Source organism: Eupeodes corollae, chromosome 3 (assembly GCF_945859685.1).
Source record: "Eupeodes corollae chromosome 3, idEupCoro1.1, whole genome shotgun sequence".
In the NCBI taxonomy this organism is placed as follows: domain Eukaryota; kingdom Metazoa; phylum Arthropoda; class Insecta; order Diptera; family Syrphidae; genus Eupeodes; species Eupeodes corollae.
In genome coordinates this window covers 39353904-39378766 of record NC_079149.1, presented here as the reverse complement: position 1 = coordinate 39378766, position 24863 = coordinate 39353904, and the positions used below count along the sequence as shown (strand labels likewise).

At 37.1% G+C, this 24863-nt stretch overlaps 1 protein-coding gene across 1 annotated transcript in view; it reads right to left on the bottom strand.

Moving 5' to 3' along the window:
- LOC129952469 (uncharacterized) overlaps nt 1–24863 on the bottom strand; it is a 181671-nt gene that overhangs the window by 96773 nt on the left and 60035 nt on the right. The window contains exon 2 of the mRNA XM_056065061.1: nt 21694–22550. Coding sequence (XP_055921036.1) covers nt 21694–22486 — 793 coding nt within the window. The 5' untranslated portion in view covers nt 22487–22550. The remainder of the gene's footprint in view (nt 1–21693; nt 22551–24863) is intronic.

Below are 24863 nucleotides of genomic sequence, written 5' to 3'. Positions count from 1 at the left end.
ACAAATCTTTACATCGTTTTGGAGAAAGTAAGATTATTGCACTTGATATTTCAAAAGCATTTGATAGGGTTTGGCGAGAAGCTCTTTTATCGAAAATGCGTGCTTTCGGTCTGCATGAATCTCTGCTTCATTGTATTAGTAACTACCTTTCGGTTCGTTCAATACAAATAGTATTGGGTGGATTCAAGTATGAAAACCACAAAATAAATGCTGGTGTGCCCCAGGGCTCTGTTCTATCTCCAACATTTTTTCTTATTTTTATTAATGATCTCCTGTCTGCAACTTCTAGTCCATTCGCTGAAGATAGTACTCTTAGATTTTCATATTCGTTTTCAGAAGACTCACATCCTTCTTCTTCGGATGTGGAACCGCAACGATAAATTATGATAAGTTCATAAGCTTCAAAAACCCAATTCTGTGTCGTTAAATCGATCTGGGCTGGTGCTCCTGCAACTTACTTAATCCTCTTGGATAGTATTGAACGCAGAACATTTAAATTGATAGGTGATAGTTGCTGGTGCACATACTGAGAATATGATATGCAAAAGATACCCATGGCTACTGAAAAGTGGGGTATACCTCGCTCTAACGATAGAAGTTTTCGAAACATTAAATGCCAATTGAAATATAATTCCCCATCATAGAATGGAATTCAATGAGTTTAACATATCTTTTCCTTGTGTGATGCTTAAAATGAATATACACGTAAAAAGCTAAGAGTACTATCGCCAACGAAACAAAGTTTTAAATTAGAAGTTCCAGACAGGAGATCATTAATAAAAATGAGAAAAAGTGTTGGAGACAAAAGAGAGCCCTAAGGCACACCACCATTTATATTGTGAATTTCAGACTTAAATTTATCCAATACTATTATGAGAGACATATAAGAGATCCGATGTCAAACCCTGTCAAATGTTTTTTTTTTTTTTTAGTATCAAGTCCGATATCCTTACTTATAAGTTACCTAAAGACCATCCAATACTATTAGCATTTACGCAAGGTTCGTCTTAGCAAAAGTGACGCATTTTCGATAAGAGGGCCGATGGCAAGCCTATCAAATGCTTTTTTAATATCAAATAAAATAACCTTACTTTTACATTTTGATATCTGTCAAAGTGGTTCGCCTTAGAAAAGCTCTATACAAGTCGATATTTTCAAAAAGTGAAACTTAATATTTCCGTCTGCGGATTGAAATATCTTTAAGTCATAACATTTAAAACATAAAATCAGAATTTAGAAATCCCCCAAATATATAACCCTACTTATGAATAAAAGAGAACGTGACAAAACTTCCCCTGTTCATTTTAATAATCCAAAAAGAGGTCCATCTAAAGTTCTAGTGGAAATGTCAGGAAACAGTGTAGACCAAATGAAGGAAATGCTAGCGGAATAAAATTTAAAACTTGTCTCACAACTTGTTTCGAAAGCCGACTTTCAATTGCTCTATACCGACTTAACTGCCCTAAAAATAAAACAAGGCGAGTTATCTGCAAAAGTTGTCTTCTTAGAAAGTCGGAATATGATACTCGAGGCACAAAGTGATCGACTTATTCAAAAAAGACAACGTTGTAGTACATTTGCCTACTGATCTTCACATCGACTCAGTTGAAAAAGCCAAAACCGTATGCGCTGGACTACTTGACGGAAATGAAAACAACACTGACATTGAATCCGAGCACAGAGTAAACCACCAAAACGCACCCACTGCAGTAATTGTTGTAGATTTGAAGTCCCGAGAAACAGCTTTAAATGTTTTACGAAACGCGAAGAAACTTAAAGGAACAAAAATAACTATCAACAAAGATTTAACACATAATGCCCGCCAAAAAAGAAGTAAGATGGTATCCATAATGAAGGTATTCCACGAGTCAAAACCTAGAATGAAAATTTGTGTAAGGGACGATAGGCTGTATGTGGAAGACGCTGTTTTTACATGGGATGAATTGTTTAGGCTGAAGAATGGGAGCAACAAAGACAGTTTGGCTGTAATAAAACACTTCATGGGGGAGATTCCTCATGCTTTAACAATATTATTGAATAAATTGCAATCTGAAAATATAAACAACAAAAATAAAGTGTCAATGTCAGCCACTGATAGAAACGTCAAACTGCAAAATGCAAGAGGTGCAACCACAATGGAACCTAGAACCGCTGTACAAATTGTGAGTGGATGTTCACACAGTACTTCATCCAACTGAGAAGAATCGGTCTGCTAGGCGAAGTTTAATGTTTCAGCAATTCAAATCAAAAAAGGCACTTAAAGACGCTGCAATCAATTTTAAAAATACTGAGCAATACCGATTTTTGAAATCAAAATAGAAGAGAGTCTATTTACGTTGTTCCAATCTACTTGAACTGCAGCCATTGGCAGCGTGATAGTGATAAATTACGAGACCGTATAAATGTGTTGGGACCAGCAAATCTCATGTTAATTGGTGATTTTAACGGAAGAAGGCATTGAAAAATAATTTTAAAGCAGAGTAGACAGAAGCCATATTCATTGCGAACGTAAACCAAAGGACGAGGTGTGCGATTCAAAAGGGACCAACATTAATCTCGTATGGAAACAACTGAACCTGCCCTTACTCTTCTTCCAAAGCTTCAATGTGAAGACAGCTATAGAGAGCTATTCCAAAGAAACCTAAACAGGCAGCTCGAAAGTCAAATAACTTTGAATGATAATCTGGACATGCAAATGTTAACGAGCATTATCAAGAATGCAGCACCCCAAAAAACATCGGCAAAAAGGAGGTTTTGGCAAATAAGAAAAATTGGTTTGACAGTGATTGCATGAGAGCTAGGACCCCAACTTTGCCGTACTTAAAATTATTCAGAACGACCAATAACCTCAATTTTAGAATCCTCTATACAACAGCGAATCTGTGAAAACCAAAAAAGCGAAATTTTGACGAAAAAAACATCGAAATGGTAAACAGAGAAACTCAATGGAGTTCTGGAATTAGGCTTGTGAGTGGAAAAAAGATTCCAACGGCTACAGTACTTCACATTGAAAAATCCATTTTACTAGTTTGCTCAACACTTCGTTTCAATATGCACAACCTTTAATAATTAATGAGTTTCTGGATAAGCCTGTATCCCAAAATGTGGTAAAAATAGTTATTGAAAAAGCAAGATAGAATACCGCAAATCGCCAGGAAGCACTTTTTTACAAGCTTTATAAATATGGAATCTCAACTAAGCTTATATCTGTCATTAGTACCATGTTCGAAGAAAATGTCTCACGAGTTTGGAAGGAAATTCTCTTTCAGATGAGTTTGGTACGTCAATGGGCGTTAAGCAAGGATGCGTTTTTAGTACTCATCTCGTTATCTTATACATAAATGACATAACTGATTTGATGAAAGGTGGTATATAAGAGGAAAGAATTTTCCAGGACTGATGTTAGCGGATGATATAGTTTTCCTAGCTGAAACTATAGACGGGATGCAGCTAATGATTAATAGGCTTCAACTTTACTGCAAAACATGGAATCTGGACGTAAATCTTTCTAAATCAAAAATGATGATATTCAGAAACCACGGAGATATTCCGGGAAGGAGAAGTGGACGTTTGATGAGGAACCGATAGAAATAGTAAAGGAATACAAGTATCTGTGAGTTTTGATTGCATCTAACTTGAATCTAGAAAAACATTTACAAAACAATTTATTGGAAGCAAAGCGTGCTTTGTGTTCTGTGTGGAGAAGTTTAAGATATTGCGTTTCGCACACAGCTAAACACAAAGTATTTCGAGCTACCGCAATTGCAATACTATTCACGGAGCGCAAGTATAGGGGTAGCGATCGTTTGAAGCTGTGGAAAAGTTCCTCCTTTTTTATTAAAAGTACTTTCAAGTTGCCAAGTACGACGCACACCCAACTATATATTCTGAAGTTTGGTGTGTTCAAAAGTGGAAGAAACTGGCAATTGAATGGTCAACTACTTTTTCAATATCAGCAGACGAAAGCATCTAGGTGCTTAAGTTGATGACTTGCTAAAAAAAGTCGGCAACATGATGTACGATAAGTTTATGAGTGAAGCTAAGGCATCTATTTACAGATCTCACTATTGTAAAGTTAACCATTTCTTGAACCACAATACTTACTTCTTGGCCAAAAACAGTGCTCAAAAAATCAGCTTGTTATTTAAAGTAAGAAATAAACTCATCACTTTGAACTACATTCCTCACCGTCCAGAATTGCCAATATTGTGCGATTTATGCAATCGCAAAGAACGCGAAGATGTATTTCATTTCCTGGGAGTATGTCCAATACTTAAAGAGTTCCGAAAGCGCTATTTTGGGATAGATATACTTGGTTTAGAAGAAACGATTAGCATCTTAAATGGAGATCTAGGTTGGGACCTTCTGTATAAATACTCATTGAACGCTCTTCGCTATAGAACCAGAATAGTTGAGGAAAATGTTTGAGGTTTTAAAGTTTGAAAATTATGAAGATTATTTTATTGAATTGACAATTAAGGACTTGTGTAATCTGACAATCAAGATTATAAGATCAAAGATTTTCTGCTAGGTACTTAAAACATCGAAAAACGTCACCATCGACGGACGTAACTTTGAGGTAGTCAAGGACTTAGCCTACCTAGGCTCCGGTGTAAACGCAGAAAACAACACCAGCGCTTGGACCAAACGCAGAATAACTCTTGCTAACCGCTGTTTCTTTGGGCTAGAAACCAATTGAGTCTTAAAGTCCTCTCTCGAAGGACCAAAGTGTTGCCATATAAGACCCTTATCATCCCCGTCGTGCTATACGGCACCTTGGGTCGTTTCGAGAGAAAAGTTCTTCGTGTATTCTACGGTCCCGTATGCATAGAAAGGGAAAGTGGGAAAAGATGGAACAATCAGCTGTACAGCGACTTAGACTTAGCCAGAACTTTAAAAGTCCAACGACTAAGATGGCTGGGTAACGTAGAGCGCATGGAAACTAATGCTAACTACTACTAATCAGGTGGCGCGTTCAAGTGAAAAGTGACCTCACCCAACTTGGAGCCCGAAATTGGAGACCTCTAGCTAGGGACCGAGATAGATGGAGAAGTTTGTTGTGTGAGGCCAATTTGCGAATTTTTGATTTTTTTTAAAGAAGTCGTATGGATTGACTACGTTTGAAGAGATAAGTGGTGAGCTGGTAGCTTACTTAGCTTCGTTGCCTTTGCCAAACTCGCCCGTTTGTGCAGGATGATCATGGAGAATTTACGCTGCTCCATAAAGGTTGGAAACAACGTAACAGAACCTTTCGATGTCAAAAAGGTTTTAGACAAGGTGATGCGTTGTCATGTGATTTTTTTAACATCGTGCTTGAAAGATTAGTGTAGAGCTCACACGTCAACACTAGAGGCACTATCTTTCAAAAGTCTGTCCAATTACTGGCATATGCTGATGACATTGACATAATCGGAAGAACTCTGCGTGATGTCAATGGGGCTTTCGTGAGTATTGAGGCAGAGGCGGCAAAAATGGGTTTAACGGTTAATGAGAAAGGACCTACAACACCGACGACGTCTTGGTCAAGCGTAACTTTGAGGTAGTCAAGGACTTAGTCTACCTAGCCAGAATAAGAAAGCAATTGAGTGCCAAAGCCCTCTCTCGGAAGACCAAAGTGTCGCTTTATAAGACCCTTATCATCCTCGTCCTGCTATAGGGTGCAGAAGCATGGACTATGACAAAAGCGGATGAAAGCACCTTGAGTCGGTTCGAGAGAAAAGTTCTTCGTGTGATCTATGGTCCCGTATGCGGGAGTGGAGGAGAAGATGGAACGACGATCTTTACGGGCTGTACAGCGACAAATACTTAGCCGGAAGAGTAAAATTCCAACGACTAAGATGGCTGGGTCACGTAGAGCGCATGGGAACCAATGCTTCGGCCCGGAAAGTCACACAGGACAGCGCAGTAAAGGAAGACTGCGGATCAGATGGAGCGCACAAGTGGAAAGTAACCTTACCCAATTTGGAGCGCGAAACTGGAGACATCTAGCTAAGAAAGAGCTAGATGGAGAAGTTTGTTGGGTGAGGCCCTAGTTCACACAGGACTGTAGTGCCACCTAAAGTAAGTAAGTAAGTAAGTACTTAAAACATCTCTATTTTTTACAGAAAGCCTAGTATTAAAATATTTCGAAATCTTCGTCAAACACCGTTTGGTAGAAAATTTATTCTAGGATATTGACAGATGTCATATGGATTTAGAAAATTGCTAAAAATGAAAGTAGCTATTCCGTAATTTTACTTTAGCAGAAAGGTTAAGCGATAGTAAGACGTTAACGTCGTTTAAAATTAGCTAAATCATTGTTTTAGCTAAGTAAATTGCTAAACATGGCTAAAACAATTTACTAAAGACTTAAAAATAATTTTATAAAGAAAATATATTAGAACGTCTACAAATTGCTTCAAACGTAATTACAATGCGACTCTTGTATCAAATTAGTTGAGACTATTTAAAGCCTGATATTTCGACTAAGAATTTCGATAGATTATCAGGTAATTTTAGATCTTGTTTTAATAGTTCTCAAAATTCCACTTTACTTTTGTGTAAGTATTCCTGTAAACCAAAAACAAACTTAAAAGTGTTCAAGCAACAAATTCCTCGTAAATACTTAAGCATAGTTAAATCTGCGTTGCAAAATATTTACTTAGCAATTATATTCTGTGCTCGCTTCATTGCTTATGACGTGCGAAAATTTGAAATGTATTTGCAGTCCCATAATGATAATGCAGTTAACCGCTACAGTGATGGCGTAGCGAAATTTCAACAACAAAACTCAAACTGTTAATGAAATATTAGAGAGAGGATAAATAATATGTAATTGGGTTTTATTTATTTATTAATTTTTTTTAACATACCCATCATAAGAGTAAACAAAATAAAATAAGAAGGTTCATAGATGTATAGTTTGAGATGTGAATACTAAACTTATATGCGTAGTAAAACGGGAAAAGCGGGACAGCTTTGAATAATTTGTAATTAACTTAGATAAATTTTGCACCTTGAAAAATATCTATTTAACAACTTTTTTTTATCATATAAGCACCCTCTTGAATTGATTTGATTTTAAACACATTATAATTTGTAGGTATAGGCAGTCATAAGTTCTTCAGACGTTGAAAGTGCAGTACTATCACTTATAATATAGAAAAGTCTGTAGGAAGTCTATCTACACATTGAAGAAATCAGTCACGTTTGATGTTTGAAGTGCGTTAGCTCTTCAGTTCAGTTGGAGGACTTACAGAAACCGTATTTTGAAGTGGGTAACTTCTTGCACATAACATATTGGCCGCATTCTTAGCATATGACACATGAGCTCAAGGTTTGTCAAGTATTGTGTTTGTGTAAAATAGAGATGCTGAATTTTTCGAACTGCTGCGTATGTTTTTACAATAAAAATTAGTTGGCATTTATTTTCTTATGTGTTTTTAAAAGTAAGGTCATATAGTTGTTCCTTTTTAAATCAAAGGTTGTTTTGACTCTGAAAGCTAAAAGAGAGTGAAAGTTAAGTGTGGATTTTTCAGTTGTCAGTAAAAGAAAAAGTCTAGTCAAAATTGATCCAAAACCTAGCCAATCTTCTGCGAAAAATCTTGAAGATGCTGCAGACAAGAAGATTGGCCTATCTTATAAGTCGATTTTTTTAAAGAAGACGTAAGCCTTTTGTTGCCGTTGCAACAAATAGTTTGAATATTTGTTAAAGATACTTAGTTGAATAAGAAAGTGATATTTTCTGTCAACTTATGTTTAAATTTTGGAATTGAGTTACTAGCAAGTTTATTATTAACTTATGATCAGTAATCACAACATTTGAAAGACGATCACTGGGTAACTTGTTTTCCGAATTTTTCGAATGCCTATAAACCAAAAATACATGTCTACAACTTTCAACTTCCCATGGGAAGTTATTGTAATGGGTCCGATATGTCGAACTGAAAATGTTGACATTTCTCGACGTTTCAAGGTCGCTAGAGTCGAAATAAAAGATTTTAAGAAAGATGTCTGTGCGTGGGTGTGTACGAATATTTGTACGTCCGTGCGTTCGGGACGTTTTTATTTCGGCTTCCATAGCTGCAGAACCAGTAGAGATATCGACTTCAAATAAATGTTGTTATGCAGATAATAATGAAAAAAGATGCAGAAAAGGCTCTCAAGAAAATTGCGTGGCTGGTTTTATTTTACCATAGCAGTTAAAAAAAGGTGAACATTTTGGTTAACTAAATATCTCACGAACCAATGACGCTAGAGACTTAAATTAAATGTTATATTATACATATATGGTAACGTGATACCAAACCAATAACGGTTTTTTATAAATCAAACAAAAATTTGTCACCTCGAAAATTTTACGAATAAAAAATGAAACGAAAAATATTGTTTTTAACATATGGTAAAATTTTGAGAAAAATCAAAGTGGCATTTTTTTTATAAAAAATAAAAACCTAAAAAAACATTACTCAAAGTTGGTAAAAATTGTATTTCGATTTAAATAACTTTTCAAAACTTTGAGATTATGGCTTCCAACTAATTTTCACTTATTGGTTAGGTTAGGTTATAGTGGCTGTCCAAGATGGAAACGGACACACTTAGGCCCACTTTAAAGGCCTATTGTGATACCACATGAATCTTGAGGCTTCTTCCTAAGCTCAATTAAACCATCTTGAGTCCCTTACGAAACGTGAGAGGCTGATTATGCTGATATGATTTAGATCGTTTAGATTGTTAAAGAAGAATTCTCCTAGGTAATTCTTGCGTTTTCGAGCCAGAGCAGGGCATGTGCAGAGAAGATGAAGAACCGTTTCTTCCTCTTCCTCGTCCATACAGCTTCTGCAAAAGTCATTTGAGAATACGCCTAGTCTCGTGGCGTGCTTTCCTATTAGACAGTGTCCGGTTATGACACCTATTATCGAGCTTATATGCGATCTGTTTAGAGATAGCAAGCACCTTGAACGTTTTAAATCCAATGTTGGCCAGATGTTTTTTGTGACTTGACACGTGGTGATGTTGTTCCACCTGGTGCCTGCCCTCTTCACAGCGTCTTGCATTAGCAGCAGTTTACAAGTAGCGATTGTTATGCCAGTACTTGCCAAACGTGGTAGGATGGGCTGTACTGTACTGTTCCTGGCGAGTTCATCTGTTGATATCACGTTTTCCTTGAGCCAGGACAAGGCTTCCTTTATTGGCTGTTCCGCCTGGAACACGGTACAATGATTGGGAAGGCGGAAAGAGAGACTTAATTTCAGTCGTTCAGAGTACACACCTCCACCAACCCCTTGTTTTGTTTTTGATCAATCTGTGTAAAAATGGATTGACTCATCCTCCAAGAATGTCCTATCCTCGCAAAAAGATCTGGTAGGTATAGAAATCTGGAAATTTCTGTCGAATTGTAATTGGGGGATGGTGTAGTCTGTGCTTTGGAATTGATTCTAAGTACCTTAGAATTACGGAGTGGCCAATGTTGTTGTTATTCCACTGCGACGAAGCATTGAGGCGAATAGCAGAGCTTGCAGCTATTTGTTTGCTAAATATGTCAAAAGGGTGTAAGGTAGAGCAAGGTGTCCAGAGCCGCAGACGGGGTCGTGCGAAGCGATCCGCTTATACATAGGCAGGCTGAACGTTGGACTTTATTTAACTTATCCCTGTTTATACCTTTCTCTAAAGCAGTCCACCATACTGCCACACCGTACGTTAAAATCGTCTGATTACCAATGTGTATAGCCAATGCGTGATTCTGATTTGTAAACGCCATTTATTACCAATAGCTTTTTTGCAAGAAAAAAGAGCTTTTTTGAATCTTTCCTGTACGTTGCGTTTCCAATTTAGTTTTTTGTCCAAGACAAGACCCAGGTATTTAGCCTCGTCTGAGAATTTTAATTGGATTCCTTTAATATAAGGAGGGTTGACAAATGAAATTTTGTATCTCCTCGAAAATGAGACCAGATCGGTTTTGTGTGGGTTAACACCCAGTTCACACCGATCAGCCCAAAGTATTAGTCCGTCTAAGACATTTTGTAAGAGTTCTTTTAGGATGTTTAGATGCTTTCCTGAAACTGCTATAGCAACGTCGTCCGCATAGGCTATCACTCTGAAACCCTCCGCATCCAGACTAGTTAGGATTTCATTCATCACTGGGTTCCAGAGGAGAAGGAAAAGAACACCACCTTGCGGTGTCCCTCTACTAACGAATCGTCTACTAGAAGAGTTGCCCAGTTTTGATTGTGCGTACTAAAATGTGTAACGCTGTTACCACCGATTTACCTTAACAGTAGGTATGTTGAGACGAAGACAGAAGTCTTGTATCGATACGTGCCCTTAAATGGATATCAATCAATCTTTCCAAGGTCTTAAGAAGGAATGATGATAGACTTATAGGTCGTAGATCTTTGGGATTAACTTGAGAGCATTTACCTGCTTTAGGTATTAAAACAACTTTAACTTCTCTCCATGCGGAGGGAACATGAAACAGGTAAAGACAGCTGCTAAAAATTGCCTCAAGGATTGGTGCAATTATATCAGAGATCTTTTGTAATTCGGCTGGTATTATTCTATCTGCTCCTGCAGATTTAAATGGTTTAAGCTGTTGAGAGCCCATTGTAGCTTGTCCCTTGTGATCAGACCTTGTGGATATGTTGTATTTGAACTTGAACGTATATAATTGTTGCAAGTTCCGGTAAGAGAACTACCAGCAAAGTGTCCAATAGTAAGTTCAGCGATTCATTACTTGAATCCAGGAGCCGTCTGCATTTTTCAAGCAGCTTGACATAGCTGGACTAGTTGAAAGAATTTTCCGTAACCTAGAGGCTTCAGAAGTTTCTTCTATCGTGCCACAGAAGGATCGCCAAGAAGATCGCTTGGAATTCCTTAGTGACTTCTTGTAGATTCTTAGGGATTCTTTGTAGGAGTCCCAATGAGAAGCTAGTCTTGCGGCTTTAGCCCAGTTGAAAATTTTTTTGCAATCCTTCCTGAGCGTGTCAAGCTCTGAGGCCCACCATTGTGGTTTCCTCTTATAAAAAACAATGTTTTTTTTTTAAATTCGGAAAAATTTTGAGAAAAAACGAATTGACAGTTTTTTTTGTACAAAAAATGAAAACCTAAAAAAAACTATACTTAAACTGATAAAAATTTACTTTTGCCTAATATAGCTTTTGAAAAATTAAAAATTTTGTTTTTATTTCACAGAAAATATTGTTTTCGATATTCAGTAGTTTTTTTTTATAAAAATTCAACAGTCCGTTTTTTCATAAAAAAAAATAAAATCAACAAAAAATAGTACGCAAATTTGGTAAAAATTGATGTTCGGTTCTTGATATCTCTCAAATTAATTTCATTCATCCTACTACTACTGAAAATTTGTTTTCTGTTAAAAATCTGTTTAAAAAACGAGATTTTCAAACTAAGCTATTTCTTTATATGGAAAATATTGTTGGTAATTTTAAAAAAATTAAGAATAATTCAACTGATAACTTTTTTAACCCAACACGAAAACAAACTTTTAAGCAACACAAATCGACAGACGGGATGGGAAGTTGTCAGTGTGGGTCGCATTCCAGCCTCTTTTTTGGATTATTTTTCTGATAATTGCCTTCACCTACCCTGTCCCAAGTTTTCGTTTCGACGTTCAGTTTTGAGACACCATATTATCTACATACATACATGCACCATATTTTTTAAATGAAATTGACACATTTTCTTTAAGGTCTTGTGTAAATTGTAGACCATAGGCCTTATCTTAAAATTTGGCATATGTAAAAGTGACAGCTGTCCAAATACGGGGGTATTAGAAGTACAACTATTTATTGGAAAACCCAATATATCATAGCATATTCTTATATGGTGCTGAACTATTCAGTTCTTCATTGTTCAACACGAATCAAACTATCTCACTTGCACTTCACAAGAAACATTAAAACACCATTTGCATTGTAGAAAGTGCTTCTTGTACGGTGGAAACACCAAACAAATTTTTTTAATCTAAACTGAGATAAACCTTTGGTGGAAACATAGAAGAACTTAATTATCTTTTCTATTGTTTTTTCTTGAAATATAAGCCATTAACAAAACTAAATAATATTAACAATAATAGATTGATTTTTTCCCCAATAGAAAACACACATGATTCCAAATGCACAAGTACTCAACGAACACAGCCATCGATATACAAATGCAATGTCAATCGTACTAACATTTGAGAACAAAATCACATAAAATCCATTCGAGACTCGTATAAATGTCAAAAACCTATCCATAGTAAGATTCTTACTTAACTTTTATCGGTAGTATTCTTACTGCGGATACTGTTTTTGTTATTCGTCTAAAATCCTACTATACTATTGATAGACTTTTCAACAAAACATGGGTATTACAAAGCAGAACCGTTTAAGCACAGTATGCACCAAATTGAAATTTTCGACATTTGACAATTTTCTAAAATTGCCTTCACTTTGAAGTGTTTCAAAGTAGATACGTTTCATAATTTCTTTTTATAACGTCTCATGATCTACAAAATCTAACTTAAAACCGTAAACTATTCAAAGGTAAAAGCTTAAAAACTAAAATTTTCGACAAAAAAAATTTAATAGGTTTTTAAGCGAATTATTTGAAGGTAAAATTACTATTTTCACTGGACCATTCTGATTGCGCGCCCATTCAAAATTAAAATTGTTGATCTAGGTCAATTTTCATACATTTCACGTAACCATAGTTAAGAGCCTACATTTTTGGAAATGCTCGATTAATCGTCTTAAATAGCAACCTTGGAATTCAAATTTTCTTACTAAAAATACAAAATTTTAATCACATTAATGCATTTATATGCACCAAGCGTATTTGCCACCCAAATGCATCCAAACATCTAACTAATGGCAACTTGTCAGCCATTTCAGACATTTTGGCTACCATCACCACCAAATAAATAAATATAAACTTTTACATATTCTTCAAAAACTAAATTTTAAAAAATACTCATTGGTCGTTCAAAAACATAAAAAAAAAAAAAAAAACAAAAATAACCACATGTGAATTGTGACTTGTGAGTAAGCATCTGAGAAAAATAAGCTACATCAAAGAGGAACGTCTTTCGTGTGTCACATCCAATCCAATCCGCCCAGTAGTTTGTCTGATGAACAATAAATCAACACACGAGCTGTGTATAGCTCATAAACCATTTGAAATAATATCAGCACCACTGATGGCACTGCACCAGGAGACAGTGGACGTTTTTACAAAAATGAAAAAAAAATTCTTGGCCCGTTTCCATATGATCTTCTACAAGTGGCTGCCTCTTTTTGACAAGAGTGTCCGACTATTTCCTTCCCTTGGATTAAGTTAGGAAGGTAAAGAAATGCATATAAATTCTCAAAAAATATATAAGTCAAAATGACTTAACGTAAAGTTGATGACGAACGACAGCATCAGCCAAAAAGAAACGACGACCGGCACAGAGAAGATAGAAATACATAAGCTAAGTGAACCTTGAAGAAGACTGCCAAAGGAACTCTACAGTACACACCCTGACCAAGAAGAACGGATGGCGGATGACTGCATCAATATTGAACCTGTTGGCAATCAATGCCAAGGTGCCGCTTAAAAATAATCGTCCATTAAATTACAAGAGGAACTACTCCTTGTGCAATGTACTCTAGCACTTGTGCTTATGGCTTATAGTGCCTTCTTGCCTGATGTGCAATTTCGCCTCCGATCTCGCAGCTTGCGGATGATGATGTGAATCTGAATGTGATGTGTGTCTTAAAGTCTTAGGTTGGTTGATTATGATCTCTTTTGGCTCTCTCAAAATTATCCGTCCACAAGCTCGAGCGCTAGAAACATTATATTGACGGGTCGTTGATCGTTTAAGATGCCAAACGTTTTGAAAATATATTCTATGCGCTTCGTCGGCCAGCCCTAGAGAAGTCGATTTTAGCTGGCGCCCAATGCACTTATGTATCCACTGCACTGCACAAGCGTTCAATAATGAGCTACGACGAAGACGACGACGACGATATAGGAACAGATCGATCGCTGAACTATTTTTCAAATCGCTTTGAGGCTATTTTCAGAGAAAGAGAAATGCGCTTCGTCCAGCAGCCAACTTTAAAAAAAAGGTGAAGTTCACTAGTATACTAGTTGCTGTTATATACATATTTTTTTAATCTTAAAATAAATTAAAAATTTTAATTGCACATTCATATTTTAGAGATTTTCGATTTCGAAAATATTTACAAATTGCTATTAAGAACGAAAGTGATAACGAAAGTAAAGAGTTTTTCAATATAAAGAGCTTCTGTCACTTCTGAAACTGTCATCATTTGACATTTAACAAATAAGAACTTCGCTAAGGAAAATGGGTAGATACACATTTAAAAACCCATTGATTTACTTCTTATATTTTGAGAATTTTGGGTCTTATTTAAGCCCCTTCGTGGACGGCAGTAGTGCCCATGGTAAATACATTTGAGTTATTGGGTTAGGTAGGTTAGGTTAAAGTGGCTGTCCAAGATGAAAACGGACACACTTAGGCCAGTTTAAAGACCCATTGTTATACCACAACACAATGAATCCTAAGCTCAATGGAACCAGTTTGAGAACCTTACGAAACGTGGGAGGCTGATTATGCTGATGTGATTTAGATCGTTTAGATCATTATAGAAGAATTCTCCTAGGTGCTTCTTGTTTCGGTCAGAGCACGGCATGCACTGAGAAGATGAAGAACAAATTCCCCCTCTTCTTCGTCCATAAATCTTCTGCATGTCCTTTCCTTTTAGGCAGTGTCCGGTTGTGGCACCTTTTATCGAGCTGATATGCGATCTGCTTAGACCTTAAACACTTTAAATCTAGTGTTGGCCAGATGTTTTTTGTGACTTGACACGTGGTGATGTTGTTCCACCTGGTGTTTGCCCTCCTCACAGAGTCATTCATTAGCAACAGTTTACAAGCAGCGATTGGTATGCCAGTATGTGCCAAACGTGGTATGATTCGCTGTACTGTACCGTTCCTGGAGAGTTCATCTGCCTTACAGTTACCTGGAATGTCTCTATGGCCCGGCACCCAGCAAAGGTGAATATTAAACTGTTGTGCTATCTCCATTAGGGATGATCAACAGTTATGGACTATTATAGAGTTAGTAGAGACAGAGTCCAGAGATTTGATAGCGGCCTGGCTATCTGAGAAAATACGCATATCAGTAGTCGATATCACGTTTTCTTTAACCCAGGACCAGACTTCTTTGATTGCCAAAAGTTTCTCCTGGAACACGCTGCAATGAATTGGAAGGTGGAATGAGAGACTTAATTTCAGTCGTTCAGAGTACACACCTCCACCAACCCCTTCTTTTGTTTTTGACTCATCTGTGTAAAAATGGATTGACTCATCCTCCAATAATGTCCTATCCTCCCAAAAAGATCTGGTTGGTATAGAAATCTGGAAATTCCTGTCGAATTGCAGTTGAGGGATGGTGTAGTCTGTGTGCTTTGGAATTTGATTCTAAATACCTAAGAATTACGGAGTGGCCAATGTTGTTGTTAGTCCACTGCGAAGAAGCATTGAGGCGAATAGCAGAGCTTGCAGCTATTTGTTTGCTTAATATTTCAAGAGGTGCTAGGTCCAGTGCCACAGATGGAGTCGTGCGAAGCAATCCGCTTAAACATAGGAAAGCTGAACGTGTGGCTTTATTTAATTTGTTTTGGGACAATTTAGTGAAAAATGAAAGACGTATGCGTCGCTCAAGAACAACTACTAATATCCCTTTGTACAATATTTTGTTGTCGAAAAGACATTTTTTAATTCTTCGTCAATCTCTGGAACTAGGCATTAATAAATCAGATTTTCTCATTTTCGCACTTAACCAATCAAAACTGTTGAAAACGTAAGAAATAATAGAAATCCGTGGTACGATGGCTTATTGGATGGCAGACTATCTTCAGAACCGGAAGTTTTGCGTCAGGATAAAATATTTTAAGAGTAAAGCAAAGAGTATTGAACATGGTGTTCCACAAGGATCTTATTTGGGGTCACTTATGTTCATCCTTTATAGCGCCAATCTTCTTCGAGGATTTAAGCTAATTATTCTATTCACTTTTGCTTATGGCTCTGCAATTGTTCTTCCTGATAACTCTCTAGAATCGGCGACAATGATAATGCAAAAAGAATTCGATGCTGCTGTTTGTTGGTCTCACGACAACAGATTTGTAATAAGCGCTCCTAAGACTGAATTTATTCATATCCGAAGTCCACTTGTCAAAAAAATCGACAAACAAAAACAATTCAGAAATGATCTTTGTCCAATCACGCTAACAGAATACATCAAACTTGTTGAGCTGTTGCACCACCGATACACATCAATAATATTTTAAACAAACATACGGTTAGGCAAAGTTCTAATTTTAAGAAAGGTCTCTATAGACTTTCACTCTAAAGTACACGTTTTAATGAAGTTTACTATGCTTTGGTAGTACCCGTAGTGTTATGGTTAGTGCGTTAGACTGTCATGCAAGGGGTCTTGGATTCAATCCTTGCCTGTGCCACCTAAATTTTGTCACGGGTACTACCTCTTGCGAGGAATTGACAATTCCTCCAAGAGTAATTCTTGTCATGAATAAGTGCTTATAAACTGTAGGTCCCTTCCATCTCTGACAACATTACTCGCACACAGGAATGGTTGAGAGTTGTAAGTCACTAGGTCCTGGTTCTTCATAGACTGTTGCGCCACCTAATTTTTGTTTCTATTATGTTTTGGAAGGGGCAAAGCTGAGATATGGTTTACTTGCATACAACAAACCATATCTCGTCTCTGACCCTACCAACACTTAAAGCTTCAAAATTCAACTCTAAGGATAATTCAAATCAATATCAGACAGCAAACTGCAAAACAGCTTTTTTGATACCTTATGTCGATCAAATTTTCAATATGATAGCAACAACCGTTTCATTCATCTATATTACAACATAACATTTTAAAGTTTAAGTCTTTTTTATGGTGAAATCCTCCTTAAGCCCAACTGATCATAAATTCACTCGTTTCTTTGCTATTCAAGTGCTTGCAGTTTTTATATATATATAATATATATATATATATTAACGTAATAAAGTACATATAGCGGGGGAGGGTGATTTGTTATTATTTTTCGCTCATTTATGCGATTAGAATCGCACCATTTCCGCCCCCTCAAAGTCGATCCTCACACAGTAATTTAATAAATTTATCGACATTTAATGAGAATTCGTCTCGCTTGGTTAACATTTTATGGCTTTTATTGTTGTTGTTTTTTTGTGTGTTAAAGTTAAATAAAAAATTTGTTTTGATCGCAACATCAACAATCAGACATACGGGGCGGGCTATAAGCTGTATATGCTCGTAATTCAATTGAAATAGCGCAGGCTAACAACATCATGTTAAAGACCGTCTCGTCTCGGCTCGTCTGGGCATGGCTGACTAATTTTGGGTAGAAAATTGAATTCCAATTGTCATCGTGTAGCTAAATTAAAATACACAGAGCCAATAAATACGGCTAAACGTGATTAATGAAGTGCGCTTAGAGTTTCGAAACAATCCCCCGACAGTTTAGTAGCTCAGCTCTTGCTCATTAGGAGCTTTTTTTTTGTGGTTTATCTGGTGATGTTAGGTTTTGTTTTTTATTGTATTCCGTCTGGGTTTGGGTATTTTATTTTTAGTTAGTTTTTTGTTTGCGGGGACTTACTCATCAAATTAAGAATTGTGTCTGAACGTTTGAGAAAAAAAGTGACATAACTCTTCAATTAGCTTTGATGCTAATGATGATGATGATACAAAAAGATTAATGAAAAATGTTGAAATTACATAATGGAATTAACAATGGATGGAAATTACTAGTTTTGTTTTTGTTTATAAACGACGAGAAATGTTTATTGAAGATATTTAATGTTGCTGCAACATTATGGCGGTACATTTATAGCTACTTGGATAAGTGGGTGTGAAGGTTTGGTTTGACGGTGTAAAATAAAATTTAAATAATAAAAACTGTCGTATTTAACTAGTGTGAAATTTTAATATTGTTTGATTTCCCAAATCAAATGATGTAATATGGTCAATTTAAACGTGACAAATTCTCCTCAACCAAAACTCAAGAAGAATTTCAACACTGGTAAATGATTAGTATCGACGATTAATGGTTTATATATTTCTTATCCCCGATTGAGTTTTGGGTTGATTTTAATGATTTTAAGATGTTTGGTAGATGTAGATTAATTAGATTTCTTAGCAGATTTTTGTTTGAGAAATTTGCGTTAGAATTACCCTATGGCTATGTTTTATATTAGAGAAACGAAATGAAACAAAGCAACTTGTGTAGACTGAAAATCTCAAAAACATCCATTTTGAATAACTTCACTTTAAAAAAAAAATCTAGTTGGGGAAGGTTACGCATGGGGACGTTATTTTTTTTTATATTGTGCGCGCACTAAAGGAGTATTCATTATACCCTTATAATGATTATACACAGTGCGAGCAATTAGGAAGGGAGGACAGTATTGGAAAGGAGATACCGATGCACATTGGTTTTGAACGCCTGTACATTGTAAATAGTGCGAAATATTGAGTCTGGTAAAGCATTCCACATTCGTGTAGTGCGACTGAAAAAAGAATCTCTTTACTTTACTGTACGTCCGAAATTGGGCTCAAGGGTAAACTGATGGGCATTCCTAAAAGAACGGGTATTACGGTTAAATTTTTTGAGGGGAGGAATGCAACTGGCTATTTCACTAGAGCAATGTAGTACCCGTAGAGTGGTTCAATCCCTGCCTGTGCCACCTAACTTTTTGCATGGGTACTGCCTCTTGCGAGGAATTGACAAATCCTCCAAGAGTAATTCTTGTCATGAAAAAGTGCTTTCTCAAATTAGTCGTTTGGATTCGGCAGAAGAGGTAAAAAACATCTTGAATCTTCGGAATTAAACACTTAGCAGCATTTTTGGCGATGTCAAATAACAACAAATGGTTAGTAATGGACTGAAAGCTGTTCAGTCTCCTCCATGCAAATACCACTCATAGATAGTTTCATTAGTAGAGGGTAACGTTTTTGTGACAATTGACGGCATTGAGTTTTCGAAGCATTCAATTCTAAACGGTTTTTTATTCCCCATGATGTCAAGATCAAAATTTAATGAGCTGTCGTTGCTAGTCGACATCCGAAGCACAAGGATGAGAATATAAAAACGAATATGAGAAGTTGAGGGTACTTTCATCAGCGAAACAATTAAATTGGTTTGAAGATTCAGACAAAAGATCATTTATAAAAACAAGGTAAAATGTCTGAGACAAAACGGAGCCCTGGGGCGTACCAGCGTTTATTTTGTGAATATCAGATTTGAGCCCGTACAATACTAGGTACTTGAATTGAAACGTAATTTCTAACCCAACGAAGGAGAAATTCATCAATACCGAATGCACGCATTTTTGATAAGAGAACTTGGTGCCAAACTCTATCAAATGCCTTAGAAATATCAAGTGCAATAATCTTACTTTCACCAAAACGATGTAAAGATTTGTTCCACTGTTCGGTGAGATAAACCATAAGATCACCAGTGGATCTATTACAACGAAGCTATACTGCAGGTCTTTTAGAAGCTTCCTTTCTTCAAGAGACCAGTAGAATTGGACAGATGGAAAAGCTTAGGTAGTGGTTTTACCAGCGTTGAAGAACACCTCTTAAGAACAATAGCGGGGATAGGTACTATCCGGGCCAGCGGATTTGTGAATGTCAAGATTTTTAAGTACTCTAGTTATTGAACGTGTACGAAAGAAGATTCGTACCATAGAATCGTTTACGCTTTCCAGTACAGGCTGAGTCATGTCACTCATTGGCAGCGTCGAATTAACAGCAGACTGTGCTGCAAGCAAATTGACTTTATTAATCGAGCTTACATGGGGAGTGTCTTTAAAACGAGCGACGGAATCGATTAATATATAGTGTTACCCACATTTTTTTCAAATGACCAGAAATTTTTACTACCTTTGGGACATTGTAGAATTTTTTGCGTAATTTCTGGTCATGCAGAAATGTAATGCGTCTTTCTATTTTGTTTGAACTTACTCCGGTTTTCCTCAGTTGATTTGGCTTTTTAATTCCAGAAACTTACATTTTTGATCCTAATAAGCTCTTTACAGCTCGAATCAAACCATGACTTTTCTTTGGGTTTGATAGATTTTACGCTATTCGCTATAAAATTTCTTATTTCACAAATAATTAAGTTTGTAATCATATCTGCACTGGAATCCATGTCACTATCGAGGAAGCATAGTGACCACTGAAAGTTCCTGAAAGATTCACTGAGACCGTCCCAATTGGCTTTCTCATATTGCGAAACGGTTCTCATAGGGGTTTTAACCTTAACTGGCGTTTTTTGGCATAAGAAATTTTCATATATGACACAATGGTGACTAAAAGCGATAATACACTGATCAGAGGTAGGAAACATGTCTGGAGGTTTGGCGGATTGACCTGCAACGTCAGGAATCCGAGTTGGCTCGTCAACAAACTGAGTCAGCTGGTTTAACTCAGCAAAAATTTTGACATCCCTTTTTTCGGATGTTTTCTGACCTATTCTGGCAGCATTATCTTTATAGTTTTAAGTGATCATAAATACAAAACATTTGGATTTTTGGGTTCAATATAAGTCCGTTTGACAAATACCAATTTGCCACATTCTTCAGGTCTTCATGGACGCAGAAAGCTCAATGTTCGATAAGGTCAAGTAGACAGCTGAAGTAATGCTGAACGTTATCAGCATTCAAGTGAGAACTGCAATTAACTAATGAAGACGGAAGTTCATTTACATAAGCAGAAAACAAGAGAGGACCCAGTATGGAACCTTGTGGTACACCAGTGGAATTCAGCAAAAAATTTGACAGAGTTTCACCAACTTACACTGCTGGCTTCCTATCAGTTAGATAAGGAAGAATTAATTTAGTTGAAATAGATGAAAAATTAAAATTTTGCATGAGCTTTTTACATGATTAACGGAATCGAAAGTCTTCGAAAAATCCAACAAAACTAGAAACGTAACCTCGTCTTTATTTAATGCTTTTCTTATGTCATCTTAGTAACGTTTAAAAGTGCTTAAACACAGCTGTGTTACTTCCGAATTCCATGCTAGAAAAACAGAAAAATTTTTACACCTGGTAAAATTTGTAGAAAAATTCAATGGAAAAATTTGTTCCAAAAAGTGAGAGCTCCAAAAATATTTCTAACAACTTGATTTAACGTCTCGAATAGCTCGACAGCAAATACTTTAAAATCAAATTATTAATTGGTTATTAGTTGAAGTTTGAATTTCAAAATGCTGTAAGTAATTTAAACGAACAAAATTGTGCTCATAATGCAAAAACTGTTAAGCACTTTTAAGTACAAAATATTTTCAAGAATAAAATATTATAACAATTTGGTATTAAAGCCAATTTAAAAAAAATTTTAGGACAGAAACAAGCACTTATAAATATTCCGTGAACTTACATATGTTCCTAAAAATAATACAAAACTATAAAATAAGCAGTCATACCCCAAATTACTCTATATGTAATATCAACAGAAATCAAAAACAAAAGAAATTAAAAAAATCCATAAACAGTTTTGGTATTTTCACACAACTTGTCTCTCCGCACTTTAATTGCATTCAAGCAATTAAATCAATAAATTACTCATCGCATTACATTCACTCAACTCAATCAACAACTCACCTTCTACTTCGTATGCTGTCATCCAAAGTGCAATAAAAAGTGTCAAGTAAATTAACTTCAAACTCGCACAGATATACTCCAAGCCAAATGACTTGCTCCAGCTAACTGCTGGGGCTGCCGCTGTCATACCATATCTCCATCTTCTGCTGTTGCTATCGCTCCTGCCTACCGAATTGGTGGCCGATCCCAAATGAGAACCCGATTCTGATTTCGATCCCCATTCCCATCCCCATGTGAATCTTTTCACCTCAACCAACATCTCACTTAGCCGACAAAACAATTTATTGCTATTTTTACACCACACCCGCGACTCACGTACAACACGCTTACAGAGACTCAACAAAATATCACGAAAAACAATAACGGCGGCGCTCACAATAAGCCCGACTGCGACAACTTTAAAATAACTATCACTTGGCGGCAGCAGCGTTGGCGATGGCGATGGTGGTGTTGGTGGTAGCGGCAATAGATGCCCAAAACGTTCCACTTCCACTTCCACTTGCTCTGACACAGACCACTGTGGTGGCGCTGTCATCGGTGTTATTATTTGTGCGGTATCATGTTCCGCCACCACGCACACCTGCGGCATCGCAATTCTTCTTTTGTACTTGTAATTTGACTTAAGAAACGGAACCATGTTCTTCCGGTTTCTGTTGTCATGAATATCACACCGGTTAGCTGCATCAATTCCGCCGAGAAGCAGCGCAGTAGTGTCAAACGGTTGTTGTTCCGTTTCAGAAGAGTCACTTGCATCATCGGTGGACAGCTGTAGCAGATCCATGGCTAACATCATTGAAGGTCTTCCTTGGTGAAATATGATGGTTCATTATATCATGGACGAGAAACTTCTATAGATCCTGAAATCAAAACGAAAACAAATTATTGTAGCTTAATGTGAAGTGTCAAAAATGTCAAATAGTGGGGTCTTATTAAAATACCACCAAATAAAACTGGAGAAATTTAATGTAAATACCATAAAACTAATTGAAAAGCAAATTAAAAATGGCGATGACGATGAAGATAGCGTTGGGACTAGAAAAAATTGTAGATGGCACCAAACGCACCACTAGAGGTAGCATGTCTGTAGGAGAAACCGTCGCCAGAGCTGTCATCAAAAGAAGTAAATCAAAACAAAAATATGAGACACCCGCGCTCGTAGAGTGCATCAAAACCTGCGGTCGTCGGTGAACGGTGGAGGGTGATAGCCAGTGCAGCGTGTACAAGAGTAAGCTGGAATAGCGAGGCGCCAAATGGCAAACGCATAATTTGCCTTCCATCCGGGTTGAGGCTTGTGCTTGAGGGATCCATCGCGTTCGCATCAGTTTATTCCGAGAGTGCATTGCATTATGTGAAAAGTGTGGTACTGCGGCGGTGAGGCGGCCGACATGCGCAACCGCCATAACGCCGCCACTGCGCCACTCTGACGACCATACGGCAACAGCCATAGCAACGGCATACGCTCGATAAGCGATCTGGAATTTTTGGGAATTTTAATTGACAATAAATTCTCGATGTGTATTAATGAACAAAAATATTTTTCCATCATAAGTGGGTTTCTATTTTCGATTGCACGTTGCATTTGTTGTTTTTGTAATAATTTATGGCAATGATCGTTGTTCTACTTTTATGAAGGTAGATGCGTTATGAAAATTACGAGTGTGATTTAGTATTTGGCGTGCTTAGCATCTGCAAATTGCAGAGTTTTTGACACTTGAAATCATCATCATCAGAATCAGAAAATAAATTATTTTATGAATCATTGTTGTTTTGTTAAAAGTTGAAATACTTTTTCATTCAATTGAATAAAACTTCAGAATTAAAACAGAAACATTGTGGTTATTGTAGATTTTAACGGTATATAAACGCTTTACATTGGGATAAACGTCTAAAAAGGTATAACAGTGTTTAAAACATAAGAAGTTTGTCCAAAGTTTGATCATAAACATTCAAATTGATTGTTTCACAAGAAAACACAATTTTTAGTTTGAATGAAATGGTTTTGATACCTCATCAAACTTATAAAAAAAAAGCTAAGAAGAAACTTATCCGATTGCAGGAATTACTAGGTCTTGATAATTTCCTGTCTTATTTTTGATTTCTTTAAGAATTATATTTAAAGTAGTTCACTTGAGGTATTAACATTTCTTTTAGCAAAATGTTGGAGTTCAATTGGCATTCAAGAGGACACAAGCATCCACAGGTTTTTCTCAAAACCCACCTCTGTCTATCAACTCAATTGGAGTACCTCAATTGGAGATTAGGTTCTTACCTCAGTTTAAAGTTGTTGGCGGCAGTAAACGAGAAAAGGGGGGGGGAGAGGTGTTTTCACTAAGGCACCTCTCCTTATCCAGACGGCAGCGGACGAATTCTCGAGATGGAATTAAGGGTGGAGTCTGCAGTTCCAGTAAGGCTGAACTACTTACCTACCTTTAAGGTGTTCAATAGGGCTTCTTGGACATATTTGGAGCCCAGGCCTGTAAGAAGCGGTTTATCCGGCTCCCCTTCCTTGGAGTTGTACTAAGGATCTGGCCCTCCAGGTTGGTATTGTGCCGTCGGGGTGTCTTCCTGGCCAGGTAAAAAATTCCTTTAGTTGCGAAGCACCAACAAGCCTCGGATACGGACGGATTTACTGTTCACAACCCACGCAAACGAAATAAGGACGACGAACTTTGGATCTGTAGGTGGAATGTTAGGTCCCTTAATAAACCACGTGTGGCCGAACAATTAGCGGAATCCCTAAACTGCTGCAAGGCAGATATTACCGCCATCCAAAAAGTGCGATGGGATGTACCGCGACTGCTACCGAGAACAAGACAGCCTCTATTTGGTCGTGGATTTGTTGTTGGAACTAGACTCAGGCAAAAACTCTCGAGTTTCAACAGTGTGAGCGAGCGCATCACGACAATCCGCATCAAGTCTAAATGCGCCAAGATAAGCCTAATATGCAAGCATGCCCAAACAGAGGAGAAAGATGAAGACACCAAAGAGCAGTGCCCTCGTTATGACATTAAAATTGTCTTAAGAGGCTTTACCGCCTATCTAGGAAGAGAAGACATCTTTGGTGGCACAATCGGGAGATACAACCTGCACAACACCACCTCCGACAACTGATTCAGGCTGATCGATTTCGCTGCGGGGCTAGACGTTCTGGTAGCTAGTACGCAGTTCAC